The sequence below is a fragment of the Theropithecus gelada genome, chromosome 9 (genome assembly GCF_003255815.1).
Source record: "Theropithecus gelada isolate Dixy chromosome 9, Tgel_1.0, whole genome shotgun sequence".
In the NCBI taxonomy this organism is placed as follows: Eukaryota; Metazoa; Chordata; class Mammalia; order Primates; family Cercopithecidae; genus Theropithecus; species Theropithecus gelada.
This window is the reverse complement of record NC_037677.1, coordinates 54,198,294-54,215,488: the sequence shown is the minus strand read 5'-3', so window position 1 is coordinate 54,215,488 and position 17,195 is coordinate 54,198,294. Positions and strand designations below refer to the sequence as shown.

General features: G+C 48.0%; 1 protein-coding gene across 3 annotated transcripts; it reads left to right on the top strand.

Moving 5' to 3' along the window:
- The first annotated feature begins 3,798 nt into the window (after positions 1–3,798).
- Positions 3,799–16,021, top strand: PLAC9 (placenta specific 9). Of its 3 annotated transcripts, XM_025397147.1 has the most exons (4): positions 3,799–4,272; positions 12,721–12,818; positions 14,877–15,000; positions 15,549–15,683. In XM_025397147.1, the coding sequence occupies exons 1-4, from the start codon at positions 4,038–4,040 to the stop codon at positions 15,557–15,559; spliced, it is 468 nt and encodes a 155-aa protein (XP_025252932.1). In that variant the 5' UTR covers positions 3,799–4,037; the 3' UTR covers positions 15,560–15,683. The 3 variants fall into 3 exon arrangements, with proteins under 3 accessions (XP_025252932.1, XP_025252934.1, XP_025252931.1); XM_025397149.1 differs by lacking the exon at positions 14,877–15,000 and having other exon boundaries at positions 15,549–16,021; XM_025397146.1 differs by lacking the exon at positions 12,721–12,818.
- Positions 16,022–17,195: the final 1,174 nt, after the last annotated feature.

Here is a 17,195-nt window from a genome sequence, read left to right as displayed (position 1 = left end):
ATTCCTGATTTAATAAAGAATACATTTCTCCTTTCTCTGGTATGTACATATGAACTATTTAAGATAAAAGTCGTTGGCCGGGCATGGTGGCTCATTCTTGTAATCCCAGCACTTTGGGAAGCTGAGGCGAGGATCACTTGAGCCCAGGTGTTTGAGACCAGCCTGGGCAACACAGGAAGACCCCTCATCTCTATTTTTATTTTTTTTAATTTGAAAAGCTATAAATATAAAAATTAAAAAGAGTTATCTTGTTAAGGAAATGTCCCATTATTTTCTTTATTTTTATCCTAAGTTTGTTGTTATTACTGTTTTTAAGTTAGGGAGGCCTGTTTAATTTAATCAAATATGGTTTCAGGATTTATTGAAATTATGTCTATTTTGCATTTTTGTTTCCTTGACCTTGTGACAGACATGATGCAGAGAGATTTTCCCAGAACTCCCCTTGGAAGTGAGTAGCTAGCAAACTACTTTATGTTCAAAGTAGTGGTAAAAGGATGGACTAGGCGATAAAGAGCATTAGGACATTTGGATACTCATTTAGGGAGAAATTTAAGTTTGATTCCTTCCTTGCAACCACATAAAAATTCTAGATGGATTAGACATTAGACCTTGAGAAAACCTTAAAACGATTTGAAGGAAACATAGAGAAATATCTTCACAGCCTTGATTCGAGGAATCATAAGTAAGTTGTAAACTCTATAAGCCATAAAAGAGAACATTGAGAGATTTGGCTATCTAATATTCAAAACTTCTGAATGCTGAAAGACACCACCAAGACACTTAAAGATAATGGAAGGCTGGAAGAAGACATTGCCAACATATGTAACAGGCACTGCATTAATCAGAGCATATCAAGGAAAGGGAGGAAAATAGAAAAAAGTGATCAAAGAGGCAAATAAAGCTTAACCTCACTCATAATAAATAGCATGTAAATAAAAATAATAACAAGGTAACATTTTCGAACATCAAGCTGTCAAAATTTTAAATAATAAATATCCAGTGTTGGAGAATGTAGGTGATCGCTAGGTTTACACTTCAGGTATCGCCAATCCAGAAGTATTTTATGTAAATGGCGCCCCCTGCAGTCCAATTCCTACCTAGACTAACATATGCTCAGGTGCACCTTGGAACAGCTCTGGAAGACCCCTGTCCCTCCTGTGGGCTTTGTGACAATTTGGGGAACAGTTTTTGGCCTACCTGGCAAAATGTAAGAAGTCCTTTGATGCAATGATTTCTCTTCCAGCCTTTCAGAAATACATGAATATGTACTTTGTACATAAAGATATATGCAAAAGTATGTTTATTAAAGCTTATTATATATTGGAGAGAAAAAGGAAGCAATCTACATGTCCGTCAATAGGGGACTGTTTGGATAAATAATGCTGCTTGTATCCATTCATGGGATATTTTGTAACTCTTAAAAGGAATGAAGTGGATTTATCTGTACTCACATAGATTGATCTCCAATATTATTATTATTATTTTTTTTTTAAGACGGAGTCTTGCTCTGTTACCCAGGCTGGAATGCACTGGTGCAATCTTGGCTCACTGCCACTTCCACCTTCTGGATTCTGATTCTCCTGCCTCAGCCTCCTGAGTAGCTGGGACTACAGGCCCCCAACCATGCCCTGCTAATTTTTTTGTATTTTTAGCAGAGACGGAGTTTCACCATGTTGGCCAGGCTCATCTCAAATTCCTGACCTCAGGTGGTCCACCCACCTCGGTCTACCAAAGTGCTGGGATTACAGGCGTGAGCCACTGCACCCAGCCAAGATTTAACGTTATGACTGAGATAAACATGAATGAAAGCAAATCTTCAAAATATCTATGACTTGATACGTTTGTGTCTGATTATACATTAGATACATTAGATAGATGGGGAATGCATAGACTGGGAACAGGCAGAGCCTACCAAGTCAAAGGAACTGGACCTGAATGGTTGGACAGAGGGAATTCTTAAAAGAAAAGACTTTCGGCCGGGCGCAGTGGCTCAAGCCTGTAATCCCAGCACTTTGGGAGGCCGAGACGGGCGGATCACAAGGTCAGGAGATCGAGAGCATCCTGGTTAACACGGTGAAACCCCGTCTCTACTAAAAAATACAAAAAAACTAGCCGGGCGAGGTGGCGGGCGCCTGTAGTCCCAGCTACTCGGGAGGCTGAGGCAGGAGAATGGCGTAAACCCGAGAGGCGGAGCTTGCAGTGAGCTGAGATCCGGCCGCTGCACTCCAGCCTGGGCGACCCAGCGAGACTCCGTCTCAAAAAAAAAAAAAAGAAAATGGGTGAAGGAGAAAGGACAAGATGGAGGAAGGTGAACAAGAAGGCCTAATCCATGTTGCTTCCGGGTTCTTCCTCACCAAGTTTCCCTCGCGCGGGAAAATGCAGCCCGCCCCGGGAAGATGCAGATCAACCGAGCATGCGCCAGGTGATGTCAATCCGAAGAGATCCAAACTTACCCGGCCAGGCCTACAGAGACGCCCCTATCACACCCTTATCCCGCCCACTGCCCTCCCCCTTCCAGTACCAATGCATAAAAGTCTGCCACCGGTAGGAGCCAGGGTGACTTCTTCGCCCCGGCATTTGTGGACCAGAGAACATCACCCCAGAGCCTCCGGGGCGACTTCCCTGGCCCCCCACACCTGAGGACCAGAGAACCTGGCCCCGGAGTGTGTGCATATTTGCAATAAAAGACTGCCACTTTCTTACGTACTTTGGCCTCATGTTTAATTATTTAGCTCTCCTAAATTAAGTTACATTAAATTAAATCAAAACAGAAAAGACTTTCATGTTTTACTCTGTATACTCAGTTACTTTATGCTCTACTACAACAATAATGTATTGTATATGTTTTTTTTTTGTGTGTGTGTGTGTATGTGTTTTCTTAATCTTACATTCAAAATATAAGGTAGTCCACTGGCTCTGAGCTACAAGAATCCTTATGGGTTTGGCAGTTCTTTGACAACTTCCCACCTGGCTAAACTATCAAGGAATGTCCTACCACCAAGCGTGAGAAATTCTTGGCATTCCTGAAATAAATTCTTCTTCTGAGCCAGCTCATGTGGGCATCATAATCTCCTCGAAGGCTTTTAAAAGATTTAGCTCTGAGTCTGTCTCACATTCTCGGGTTCAGAACCAAAATTTCTCTGTCTGAGGCTATTATCTTGCTCTGGAGGAGGGAGTGAGAACTGGATTACTGGTTAGCGTGGTGACTGTTTTGGACAATTGTGTAGCCACAGCCACGAACACAGAAGGCAGAGAGGCAGCCTTGATCTGCAAGGGCTCCAGGCAACCCCAATGGGGACCCTGGATGGACAAAGGCATTCTCCCAGGCTTGGTGATGAAAGCGTTCCACTGACAGCCAGGCAAGGCGCTCAGGGCTCTGCAGCAGAGAAGTTAGAGCTGCAGCTTTTTTGCTTTTGTGCTTTCACTAAAACTCAATTTGTTGCTGCACTTGTTGGATGGTCATGTCCCACAGGGGAAGTTTCCAGTACTGTGTTCTAAACTTTGGGCTGCTTGTACCATCTTACTTGTCCCCTCATTAATAATGAATTAAATAAAATCTTTAGTATATGCTAATTTCATGTCTTTACAAGAGTCACGATTTTACCTTTTTTTTTTTTTGAAAAGTACCTTTTCACATTGCTATCACTCCCTTACCAGAGCAGTGAGTTTCTGGGTCTCCTTCTTAGGGGCAGACACTGTTCCATGTAATTAGAATTAATTTGTTGCTCGTAGGTGAACAGAGAAAAGCTTCCACACTCCCGGGAGACAGGGGTTCAGATCCTGTGCCGTGGCTGAGAGTGATGCCAAGGAACACACTTCTCTCCGAGTCTTAGTCTGCCCGCCTGTGAAACGGGCTCACAACAAACCCCTGACCCCAGGCTCGGTCGCCTTGAGTCCAAGACCTCACCCAATCCCCCTCACCCCCCGGGCCCTCAGGAGGCGCGGGGACTCGGGGAGGGGGCGGCCCCTTCCTCGGGAGGCGCCCAGGTGGCACGTCGGTGCCTCAGCTCCTGGGGTCTCTGGGCTCCGCGCTGCCCATGGGATGCAGAGGGGCCTCTGGAGGGGGCGGGTTCTCTCAAGCCAGAAAGCCTGGAGCCGCCCAGGAATTTTGGCTCGAACTGAGAGCATTTCCTCCCGGGCCGGCCGAGCGCGATCCGGGAAGGGCGGCTGTGGGCAGACGCGGCGCTGCGCTCTGCCGGGCCGGCACCATGCGGCCCCTGCTCTGCGCGCTGGCCGGGCTGGCCCTGCTCCGCGCCGCGGGCTCTTTGGCCGGTGAGTGGGGCACGGGGCGCGACAGGGGACCTGGAGCCGGGGAGACCCGCAGATGGCGAGGAAGGAATGAGCAAGAGAGCGACACAGAGAGAGAGCTGGACACAGCAGCGAGATGGAGAGAGAGGCAGATGCAGGGAGGGAGGGAGGGATGGAGAGAAAGATTGAGAGGAAACAGACTCAGAAAAAGGCAGAGAAGTAGAGCAACGGAGGGATAAAGGAGAGAGGAAAGAATAAACAGTGAAAAGGAAAAGGAGAGGCCGAGACAGAAAGAGGCTTTCCCTGAACAAATATGAACTAGGATAGAAAGAAAAAGGAGTTTGAGAGACAGAAGAAGAAGGAAAGAGAAAGAGTGATTGAAATGGCAAGGGGTGGAGGGAGAGAGGATAGTGAAGAAAAGAGAAAGATTTGAGAGAGACCAAAAAGGAGAGAGAGAGAAGCTTGATGCCCGGAGTAGAGCTGGCAAGAGAAAAGGAGCCAGGATCTGGAGTGGGAGGTCACAGCTGCTGGGTGGGGCAGCCCAGGAGGCCAGCTCCCTCTCAGAGGGCCAGTGGAGGCTCAGGCCTGGCTTTATAGGACATTGCATAACAAGCCAGACTCCAAAGGGTGACTGACCCAGGCTAGCCCAGCACAGCCTTAAAGAACCAGGCGGGGGGCCCAGGAGAAAGGCCACCTATTCACCTGCCAGGTGGCCTCAGGTGGTTCTGCGGTCGATGAAGAAGTCACCTCCCAGTTTCCAGGGAGCTTCTCTGGGGAACTGAGCTGTTATGGGTGGAGATCGGGGACCGGGTGGAGGTAGAGAGCTGTGCCGAAGGGAGAGGCTGTCTGGGTACTTCATTAGCTGGGTTCCTTGCCTTTCACTGTTCACTTTCTTCCCCCCACCTCCCTCTCAGGCGGGGGGATCACGAGGTCAGGAGATCAAGACCAGCCTGGCTAACACGGTGAAACCCTGTCTCTGTTAAAAATACAATAATTAGCCGGGCGTGGTGGCACATACCTGTAGTCCCAGCTACTCAGGAGGCTGAGGCAGGAGAATCACTTGAACCTGGGAGGTGGAGGTTGCAGTGAGCCGAGATGAAGCCACGGCAATCCAGCTTGGGTGACAGACCAAGATTCTGTCTCAAAAAAAAGAAGAAGAAGAAGAAAAGGAAGAAAGTATTCATGTATTAGTGTAATTTCACACTGATTTCATACATTTTTGTGCATAATCTTTCAGATTTTAGATGACATATCTTAACTTTTGATTAAGAAAACTTTTGGATACAAAAAGACACAAAATAATAGTACATGAAAGAATCATATAAGGTACTTATCACCCCTACTTCAACAAGTATCAGTTCATAGGCAGTTTTATCTCATCTATAGTTTCCACCCTCTCTCCCCTCCCTGGATTATTTTAAAGGAAATCCAGGCATTGTGTATTTTCTTTTCTTTTCTTCCTTCTTTTTTTTTTTTTTGAGACAGTGTCTCATTCTGTCACCCATGCTAGAATGCAGTGGTGCAATCTCAGCTCACTGCAACCTCCGCCTCCTGGGTTCAACTGATTATCCTGCCTCAGCCTCCCAAGTAGCTGGGACTACAGGCAAGCACCATCATACTTGACTACTTTTGGTATTTTTAGTACACACAGGATTTCACCATGTTGGCCAGACTGGTCTCGAACTCCCAAACTCAGATGATCCCCCTGCCTCGGCCTCCCAAAGTGTTGGGATTACAGATGTGAGCCACAGCGCCTGGCCTGGCATCATGTATTTTCATCTATAAACACTCTTTTAATAAACACAACTGCAATGCCATGATCACACTCCAAAAGCCGTGACTGAATATCATTAAATATTCAATCACTGTTCAAATGTCCTTGATTGATTGTGTCATATCTTTTTGCAATTCATTTGTTTAATCCAAATAAGGTTACATACACTGCATTTGGTCAATATGTCTATTAGATCTCTTTAAATATGTAAGTTTTCTCTCCCCTTTTTTTTACTTAAATTTTTGTTGTTGTTGAAGAAACTAAGTTTGTCCTGTAAAGTTTTCCACTTTTAGATTTTGCTAATTGCATCCCTTTGATGTCATTTAAATACCTCCACCCCTTATATTTTCTATAAATGGAGAGCTATCTCTAGCATGTCCGACTTCCAACCTTGGTTTCTTTCTTTCTTTTCTTTTCTTTCTTTCATTTTTTTTTTTTTTTTGAGACAGAGTCTTGTTTTGTCATCCCGGGTGGAGTGCACTGGTGTGATCTTGGCTCATCACAACCTCTGCCTCCCAGGTTCAAGCAATTCCCGTGCCTCAGCCTCCTGAGTAGCTGGGATTACAGATGCGCACCACCACGCCAGGCTAATTTTTGCATTTTTTAGTAGAGACGGGGACGGCGGGGGTGGGTTTCACCATGTTGGCCAGGCTGGTCTCCAACTCCTGACATCAAGTGATCAGCCTTCCTCAGCCTCCCAAAGTGCTGGGATTACAGGCATGAGCCACCACGCTGGGCCGCAGTCTTGGTTTCTTTTAACAGCACTCAGAGAAAACTTTATCCCTGATAGCTTTTTAGACCATGAGCCACCACGCCCGGCCTGTATTTTGGAGTTTTTTATAGAATCACTTGAAGAATATTTTGGAGTTTTTTATAGAATCACTTGAAGAATAGTGTTCTGCAGCTTTCAAAAATCATCAAAACCCATGGATGATTTTGAATGAATCATACATTTTAATACAAATATTGGATGTGGTAAATTTATTATTCTATTATATTGAATGTGGTCAAATATAATTAACCACCAAGTGGCCAGGGTTGCTTTTCAAAGCAGAGTGTGACTTTGACAATTCAGAAGATACAGCAGCACCTTTCAGAGATGCCACTGAGAAAACATTTCTCATCACCCAACATGCAGAAATCATCTGCGCTGTGGCACTTTCTTACTGTTTGGGTCCAGATAAAAAAGGTCTCCCTGTAAGGCCTGTAAGTAGAAGGAGCGGTACTTCCGCCTCAGAGGATGGGACCCAGCGGCCACGTCTCTTCAACTGGGGCAGCCAGCCCAGCCCAGCCCTCCCGTGGGGCCTCCAGGCCCCACAGCAGCCTGTTCTCACCAGCACAGGATGCCCCGCCCGTGGCCACCATCCAGGGTGCACATCAGGCCCCAAGCAGGAGCCGGGCCAGAGAAAACAACGCAGCATCCAAGGAGGTCCATTTCCCAACTGGCAGGGCCTGGGAGAGCAGGAGGAAAGGAAGGAAGGGAGCCCTGCAGAGCCACAGCCTTGGCTGCTCAGGGTTAATTATCATAATCCTTCAGCCTTTTCCACTCCCCTTGTCTGAGCCACTGACAGCCCTGTGGGTGCATATGCGTGTCTACTATTTTATTTTTATTTTTATTTTTTTTTACAAGACAGGGTTTTTCACTGTCACCCAGGCTGCAGTGCAGTGGTGCAATCATAGCTGACTGTAGTCTCAAACTCCTGGGCTCAAGCAGTTCTCCCACCTCAGTTTTCCAAATAACTGAGACTACAAGTATATGCCACCAATCTAGGCTAATTTTTTTATTTTTATTTATTTATTTATTTATTTATTTTGTAGAAACAGAATCTCACCGTGTTGCCCAGGGTGGCCTCAAACTTCTGGCTTCAAGCGATCCTCCTGCCTCAGCCTCCTAAAGCTCTGGGATTACAGGTGTGAACCACTGAGCCCAGCTCTTGTAGGCCTCTTGAGGCCTCTCTGCAGCCTCCAAAAGACAGAGAAGAATTAAGGATGCACTACACAGAGGAGTCAGGGCCTCGGGCCTACCCTACCCCATTTTATGGAGGAGGCAGCAGAGGCTCAGGGAGGAGAAGAAACTTTCTCACAATCCCACAATCATTAGTGGCTGAACCAGGCTGAGAACAGGGGTCTCCAGCTTGTTTTCTACCATGATGCGTTCAAGTCAGCGCTGTGGTGAGGACGCTGGTGTGGAGGGAGCAGGCAGTACAATGTCAGGCCCTGCTCCAAGCTTGCTCTCTCAGATGCACTCCGTGGAGGCCCCGATGAGCTCATGGACAGTTGCTCCGGGGTGCACAGAGCACAGTTTTGTCCAGATGTGAAGGATTAGTGCTGAGCCATGTTGGGAGTGACCTCAGCCCAGCCTTTTCCCTGGAGGGGTTTTGGAGCCAAGTTAGACCTCATCACAGACACGTAGAGAACAGGGTGTTTTAGGCCAGTGGAGAGAAGCAGGCTCTGGTTGTTCCTGACTTCTAAAGCCGCCAGACTCCCACTTGGCTGGCAGGGTCACACCGCATTCCTCTGGCCTAAGCCTGGAGGAAGTATGTGAGGGGAGAGTGGCTAGGGTCTGGGAGAGGGCAGGTGAGCCTCAGGGGAAAGGCTTGGCCAAAGGCCTCTGGACAGAGCCAGCAGGAGGTATGGGTATCCACAGACTTATGACGACAGGCCTTCCCCCAGGACAGCCACTCTGTCTGTGGGGAACAGCTCTTCCGGCCCCCTCAGAGCTTTTCCTCTCCAAGCTGAGCAGCCCAGTTTTAGCTGAGACAATTGAGTTAAAATTTGAAGTCCCAGACTGGGTGTGGTGGTTCACACCTATAATCCCAGCACTTTGGGAGGCCGAGGCAGGTGGATCACTTAAGCCCAGGGGTTTGAGCTTAGCCTGGGCAACACAGTGAAACCCCATCCCTACAAAAATTATAAAACGTAGCCAGGCATGGTGGTGTGTGCCTGTAGTTCCAGCCACTCTGGAGGCTGAGGTGGGAGAATTGCTTGAACCCGGGAAGAAGAGGTTGTAGTGAGCCATGACCGTGCCACTGCATTTCAGCCTGGGTGACAGAGTGAGACTCTGGAAAAAAAAAAAAAAAGCAGTCCCTTCCCATAGCCTCCTCTAGACTTGCTCCTGCCTCTCAAGGGCCTTCTCAGGATGTGGGGCCAGGATAGAGCATAGCCTCCAGGGGCCTCTCTGTCTCTGAATATTTTACATGGATGCCTGCAGCCCACGATGGCTGCTGCTTTCTGCTGACAACCCCATCAGATTTGTGTTATGGAACATTTCAAACTGTGCACACAACAGTAGACAGAATCGCTGAATGCGACCCCATGTGCTCATCACCCAGCTTCAACAATTAGCAACTCTCAGCCCATCCTGTTGGCTCTAAACATCCACGCATGCCTCTCCCCCATCCCCACCGAGGCCTGAATTATTTACTTTGGAAGTAAATCCAAGACAGCACAGCCTTTCATTTGTAAATATTTCAGTATACGTCTTTAAAGGACTCTCCTTAAAAAAATAACCAAAGCACCATTATGATGTCCTCCTCCCTCCCCAGATTCAACAATAACACCATTATCTTTTGAAAAGTCTTTTCTAAGTTCAGTGGAGGGAAATAATGGAAAGGATAATTTGAAAAACAGATTGTTCTCCACAAAAGATGCTCAGAGTGGAAGGACATTTTGTCCCTGGTCTTGTTCTTATCTCTGAGTGGAAGAGCTGAGAGCTAGATAGAGTTGGAATCAGAAACTCACAGGGTAGGGGGCTCCACCTTGCTGAGATGAGGCCAGGAGGTCAGGGTGCCTGAGGTCCAGGCATTTGCAGATGGTGTGATCTTGGGCAAATCACTCGGCCTCTCAGAGTTACACATCCATTACCAGCTCTGTCTTACCTCAAGACCTGCCCCACTTCTAGACAACTGCAGGTGGCCCCTTGGCCAACCCTTCCAACACCAAGGCCTTACAGCTACAAGCATTGCACGTAGAGAGATCAAGTTCCATAACTGTCTCCCCCCATTGAGCTTTGGATGCTCACATCCATGGCCACAGCCTTAATATTGTCACTATCTGAAGCTGCTCTACCTCTAAAAGCTAAAATTGCAATATTCTTTACCTCTTGTTCCTTGTGTGATTCCTAAGACCTCCGTCTCTTCAGCCCCCGTTTCTCCCAATTTATTGGCCCCCTTCTTGGCCTCATTTCCTTCCTTATTCCAGCTGGATTCCAGGCCTCCTGTCCTAAACCCCTGACTGGCCAAATCTCAGTTCCTTGGCCCCTTGCCTCCACCACATCCATCCTGCAGACTCCTAGGTTTCAGCTCCATCCAGCCATCTGTCTTTGCTGCTCTACGCCCAGACTATGGAGCATTGCTGGGGGAGGACTCGTGCTTCCAGGATTCCTTGTTGATGCCAACTCATTCTGCATGGTCCTCCCACACTGCATCCCTCATTCTGCACATCCTCTTTCGAAGCCCTCTCTTTATTCAAGTCCCTTACCTAGTGGTGCACTGATAGACTGGCTCTCAAAAAAAAAGGGGTGTGGGTCATTGATTTCAGTGGTGTAAATGTTCCCATCATGGCCACCATTTTTTTTTAACTTAAAAAATTTTTTCTTTTTAGAGATGGGGTCTCACTATGTTGACCAGGCTGGTCTCGAACTCCTGGCCTCAAGCGATCCTCCCACTTGGCCTCCCAAAGTGCTAGGATTACAGGCACGAGCTGCCATTTCCAGACACCATGGTCACTATTTTAATGTCTGTGTTTAGCAACCTACTCAAAGAATTCTTGTCATTGTAACATCTAGCTCTCCTCCCTACGTGATCTCCATCTTATTGCACAGAGTAAACAGAGGCCATCAGGTGGGAGCTCACTCCACTTTTTGGCCCCTAGTTAGATGGTTTGCCTTTGCCTGTTTTTGCTGCATTTCCTCTGTCTTCCTTCCAGATGTGGTCCCCCCTGCTCTGGATCCAGGGCCTCCCATCAGTTCAGGAAGTGCATTCCTTGGGTTCTCCTGTCTTCCTCCTGTCCCTCAGGCTGTAAGCATGGTTGTGTTTTCCAATACTTAAAAAAAAAAAATGACAACCATAAATACTTCTCTAGACCTTGCGATCCAATCTCCCTTCCTTCACAGCCAAGCTTCATGGAATTTTCCAGATTCCAAGTTTCTACCCCCAACCTCACCTTCCCTTCTCATCTCCCAGTAATCCAAACTCTGCTTTTCCACCACTCCTAAAAGTGCTGGGGTAAAATTTAGCAGGGCCTTTCTGTGCTCTCTTTCCAGTCCTTAACTTGCTACACCTCCCCGCTGCTTTTGGTCATGCTGACCCTTTTCATCCTCTGTAGAATCTACAAAGCTCCTGGCTTCTCTTGACTTCTGGGGCAGCACCCTCCTTCCTGAGTGTCAGCGTTCTCCAAGGTTCCAGCCACCCTGATGCCCCACAGGCATCTCAGGGTTACCAACTCTGAAACCCGAACTTGGAATCAGGGCTCTCAGACTTCTGCTATGAGGGTTGATGGTGCCTGGAAGAGCTAACTCAAGAAGAACAATGGTGAATCAGGAGTTGAGCGGGTTGAATGGCAGATCCTCTGCTTATGAGTAGTGACTTTGGACACATCCTTTCACCCTTCTGTGCTTCAGTTTTCCTATGTGTAGATTGGGCATAACAACAGGTTGTTGGAGAGGTTAAGTTAGCACCCTACATGGTGCATGGTAAGCGCTCATCACATGCCAACTGTTACTAATGGGTTTCCAGCGTCAATGCTGCTACTTTTAAAATATCTCCTCTCATTTCCTTCCTCACTATTCCTACAGCTCCTGCTTCTGCTTATCACTTCTCCCTCACCCCTCTTATCCTGATTGCTGCAGTAACCTCCTGCCTTCAAAGGCATCTCCCTCCAATCTATTCCCTCTATTTTAAAAATTCATGTTTGACCCTGTGACTTTTCTGTTAAAATAAACCCCCTTGGCCTGGCATGGTGGCTCACACCTGTAATCCCAGCACTTTGGAAGGCCGAGGCGGGCGGATCACCTGAGGTCAGGAGTTTGAGATCAGCCTGACCTACATGGTGAAACCCTGTCTCTACTAAAAATACAAAAATTAGCAGGGCGTGGTGGCAGGACTTGTAATCCCAGCTACTCGGGAGGCTGAGGCAGGAGAATCGCTTGAACCCAGGAGGCGGAGGTTGGAGTGAGCCGAGATCGCACCATTGCACTTCAGCCTGGGCGACAGAGCGAGACTCTGTCTCAGAACAAACAAACAAGCAAACAAACAAAACAAGCATCAGAACTGGTTTATTAAAGCCCCTGGGTTAAAACTCTACCCCCTTGGCTTCATTTCCAGGACTTCCCTCTCCAGTCTCTCTCCCGACCACCCTGTATCTCCAGCCACTGCAGGCTGCCTCCAGGGTTTACACAGTGAGCCATGCTCTTTCAGACCCCTCCATCATTGCAGCTCCCTGGCTGAAGCCTGTCCTCCTTTCCTCCCTGGGCTTCACCTCCTTGAGGAAGTTCATCTGGGTCTGTGGGTGGCTATGACTGTAGAGATTGGTGGGATTGAGATGGCTGACACTCACACACTCACTCCCATCTGGGCCTTCCTTTGCTTGCTCTTGCGTTTGCCTTGAGGACTGACCCCACTTGAGCCCAGTGTTTATAGGAGTCTCTGGCATTATGGAAAACTAAGGATCCCACAGTGAAAAGACTCATTTTCCCACAGCTACAGAACCCTTCAGCCCTCCACGAGGAGATTCAGCTCAGAGCACAGTGTGTGACAGACATATGGCTGTGCAACGCCGTCTAGATGTCATGGAGGAGGTAACAGGGTGATTTGGAAGGGCATGCGGGTTCAGGACCACCTTCTAGAATGGTGTTTTTATGGGCAGATGCAGGCTTGCTTTGGAATGTGAGGACATCCAGGCCAATCCTGCCCTGTGACCACCTTGTCCAACATCATCCTCGCATCTGGGTTGCCAGGCTGCCCAGCCCCCAGTGGACTCTGCCTCTCCTAAGGCCTTGCTTATCCGCCCCCCCCCGCCGGATATTTCAACATCGTTACTGGATGGGAAGGTGGAAATTCAGTCACTGTTTTGTTATATAGCCATGATTCCTAATTTGTGTGGGGAAACGTTTACATCTTTATTGTCACAAGACTTTAACTGAAATTGAGTGTCCCATTCATCATAAATACAGACAGCAAGCTGTGGTATTAACAGTACTATAACTTTGTCATCAATAGAAATCCAGATAATTTCATCTGCCTCTAGTTGTGAATATCTCAACATATCATTTTTACCCTTGTGTCAAAATTTCAGTTGTGGGCAGGCCTGATGTTAAATCATGTGATTTAGTGAGTTAATAAATACATTTTTCTTTTTTTTTTGAGGCAGGGTCTCTCTCTGTCTAGCAGGCTGGAGTGCCGTAGTGCAGTCTCGGTTCTCTGCAACTTCCATTTCCCAGGCTCAAGCGATCCTCCCACCTCAGTCTTCCAAGTAGCTGGGACTACAGGCACATGTGCCACCATGCCTGACTAATTTTTGTATTTTTTTGTAGAGGCAAGGTTTTGCTATGCTGCCCAGGCTGGTCTTGAACTCCTGAGCTCAAGCCATTCACCCACCTCGGCCTCCCAAGGTGCTGGGATTACAGGCATGAGTCACTTTGCCCGGCCAATACATATATTACTCAAAAAATTAATTTTTTTTTGACAGAGTCTCTGTCACCCAGCCTGGAGCGCATGGTACAGTCTTGGCTCACTGCATCCTCTGCCTCCCAGGTTCCAGTGATTCTTGTGCCTCAACCTCCCAAGTAGCTGGGACTACAGGCATGCACCACCATGCCCAGCTAATTTTTTGTACTTACCATGCCCAGCTAATTTTTTGTACTTTTGGTAGAGATGGGGTTTCACCATGTTGGCCAGGCTGGTCTCAAACTCCTGACCTCAAGTGATCTCACCTCAGCCTCCCAAAGTGCTGGGATTACAGGCGTGAGCCACCATGCTAGGCCAAAAAGTTTAATTTTAAATCCTTGAATTTTTTTTTCTTTTTTCTTTTTCTTTTTCTTTTTTTTTTTTTTTTGTGGTAGAGTCTCACTCTGTCACCCAGGCTGGAGTGCAATGGTGTGGTCTCAGCTCACTGCAACCTCCACCTCCCGGTTCAAGTGATTCTCTTGCCTCAGCCTCCCGAGTAGCTGGGACTACAGACGGGCACTACCACACCTGGCTTCTTTTTGTATTTTTAGTAGAGGCAGGGTTTCACCATGTTGACTAGGCTAATCTCGAACTCCTGACCTCCAGTGATCTGCCTACCTCGGCCTCCGAAAGTGCTGGGATTACAGGCATGAGACACCACGCCCGGCCTAATACTTGAATATTTTAATGCAATTGGTGCCCTTGGTAATTCTATATGTTTTATTTTTCGCATTTAAGGCATCATTCTGAGAAGAGGTCTGTAGGCTTCACCACACTGCCAGTGGTATCCATGGCACACACAGGGAAAAATCATTAAGAACCCTGAGTAAATTTCAGAATCCTAAACTTGTCATTTGGCAGAGACACCACCAGGGGGCAGAACAACAAAAGGAATGTGAGCTCCAGTCTGCAAAGGCAAAAAGGGAGAGTATTCCACAGGCGCTTCATCCAAACCTGTGACTGAGTGCCAAAAAGGAAGGAACCTTAGAGAGCGAGACCCCTAGGATATTGTCATCTGGGGAAACTGAGGCAGGTAGGGGTGGAGCCTGAGTGAAGGAAACCCAGGTCCCGCAGCGCCTAGTCCTTTCTCATTGCACCGCACTGGATCGCCAGCTGCTCTTAGGACCTGGCTGATGAAGCAGAACGTGGAACCACTCCTGTCCTCGACTTTACCCCCTTTCCCACTCTAGATGGTAGAGAAGACCGTGGATCACCTGGGGACAGAGGTAAAAGGCCTGCTGGGCCTGCTGGAGGAGCTGGCCTGGAACCTGCCCCCGGGACCCTTCAGCCCCGCTCCCGACCTCCTCGGAGAAGGTGAGCAGTGCAGGTGGCAGAGGACCGCCTCTGGGCTGCTGTCATCTGGGGCTGGGCAGGCGAGAGAGGGACGGCTACTCCACCGCACAGGTGTAGCCTGGCAGGCAGGGAGGGCCCCAGCGCTCCCTGGGGTCGGAAGAGGGACGGCATCATCCCTGCTCCCCGCCCCCGGCCCCCGCCACCCGGTCGCTGCCGCCTAGTGTCAAATGAGGTTCTGGAAGAGCCAGCCCTAGATGCCATCTCAGCACAACCGCGGCGCGGAGAAACTGCCTCCTTCATTGGCCTTCTCACGACTGGAGTTCCTTAACTCCTTTCATTTCCCCCTGAGGAGCCACTCCTGTTCCACCCCAAAACCCTCTCGGAAGACGGGTAACCCCTACTGATCAGGCAGGGATGGGGTTGCACTCTGCTGTCTCCTTGATCCCTGTGTCCCGCGCACAGGAGTTCCCGGGGACTAGGGAGGGAAGGGAAAGCACTGCTGGACACCCCGGAGGCGGGTACCCTGCAGCGCCCCAGCTTGCTCACTGGAGGCCTCTGCTTTCTTTCAGATGGCTTCTGAGCCCCGGAGCTGGAGCCCAGCAGCTGGAGGTGGTGCACCTGCCAGGCAGCACCCACAGAGCCAGCCCTGTCCTCTCGCCGTCCTTCCTCAGCTTCATGTGAAATAAAAACTATTCTTTTGGTCTCCTCTGTGTCTGCTGACAGAGTAACCCGTTTAACTATAGCCCCCTCTCCCTCCACTTCCATGCCTGGAGGAGGCCTGCAACCCCCTTCAGGCTCAGAGTTGGGGACACGCCCACACCCGCCATCTGTGCTTTAGCCCTCCTTATTTACAGAGGCAGATGGAGCAGGGGTTGACTCACACAGGTGGGGGCCCTTCGAGTGGCCTTGCTTCTCAAAATGTGGCCATAGGTGAGAAGCAAGGGGATCAGGGTCTCAGGACCCACCCAGACTCCCAAATCTGCATTACAATGAGACCCCCAGGGCATTTATGTGTCCGTTAAAGTGGTTTGTTATTGTTTTTTAAAAAATTTCCTATGAAGTGAAATTCAATGTAAAATTCATCATTTTAACTATTTTAAATTGTACAAGGCTGGAGGTGGTGGCTTACGCCTATAATCCTAGCACTTTAGGAGGCCAAGGTAGGAGGATCACTTGAGCCCAGAAGTTTGAGACCAGCCTGGGCAACACGGTGAAACCCCATCCCTACAAAAATTACAAAAATTAGCCAGGCATGGTGGCGCGTGCCTGTAGTCCTAGCTACTTAGGAGGCTGAGGTGGGAGGATCACCTGAGCCCTGTAGGTCAAGGTTGCAGTGAGCCATGATCATGCCACTGCACTCCAGCCTGGGTGACAGAGACCTTGTCTCAAAAAAAAAAATAAAAAATAAAAAATAAATAAATTGTAAAAATGCAGTGGTTTCCAGTACATTCAGAAGTTGTGCAGTCATCACCACCAGTTCCAGAACGTTGTTTTCCCTCTAGAAAGAAACTCTGTATCTCTTAAGCAGTCACATCCCATTCCTGCTCTCCCGACTACCCTGGAAACCACTGGTCTCTGTCTTCATGAACTTGCCTATTCTGGACTTTTTAAATACAGTAGTCCCGCTTTATCTGTGGTTTCACCTTCCCTGGTTTCAGTTACCTGCAGTCAACCATGGTCCTAAAATATTAAACTCCAGAAATAAACAATATATGAGTTTTCAATTGCACATCATTCTAAGTGGCCTGATGAAATCTCTCACCATCCCACTTCATCCCGCTCTGGACGTGAATGCTCCCTTTGTCCAGCATGGTCCACGCTGTCTACACTTCCTGCCTGTTAGTCACTTAGCAGCCTTCTCAGTTATCAGATCAATGGCCACAGTATCACAGTGCTTGTGTTCCAGGAACACTTCTTTCTCTTAATCAAGACCCAAAGTGGAAGAGCAGAGCTGCTGGCATATGGTTGTTGTTTTTTATGCAACTCTCCCTTCACAGAAGCTGGCATAGTGTACTAATTGTTCTATTTTATTCTTAGCTATTGTTGCTAATCTCTTATGGTGCCTCATTTATAAATTAAACTTCATAGGTATGCATGCATAGGAAAAAACATAGTATAACAGGATTAGAGACTATTGTGGTTTCAGGCATCCACTAGGGGTATTGAATTCATCCCCTGAAGGTAAGGGGGTACTACTGTAAATAGAATCATACAAT

Coding starts and splice junctions, on each gene's coding strand:
- PLAC9 (XM_025397146.1), top strand. CDS start 4,038: ATGGGATGCAGAGGGGCCTCTGGAGGGGGCGGGTTCTCTCAAGCCAGA. Junction 4,273..14,876: donor CGCCGCGGGCTCTTTGGCCG/GTGAGTGGGGCA, acceptor TTCCCACTCTAG/ATGGTAGAGAAGACCGTGGA. Junction 15,001..15,548: donor TCCCGACCTCCTCGGAGAAG/GTGAGCAGTGCA, acceptor GCTTTCTTTCAG/ATGGCTTCTGAGCCCCGGAG.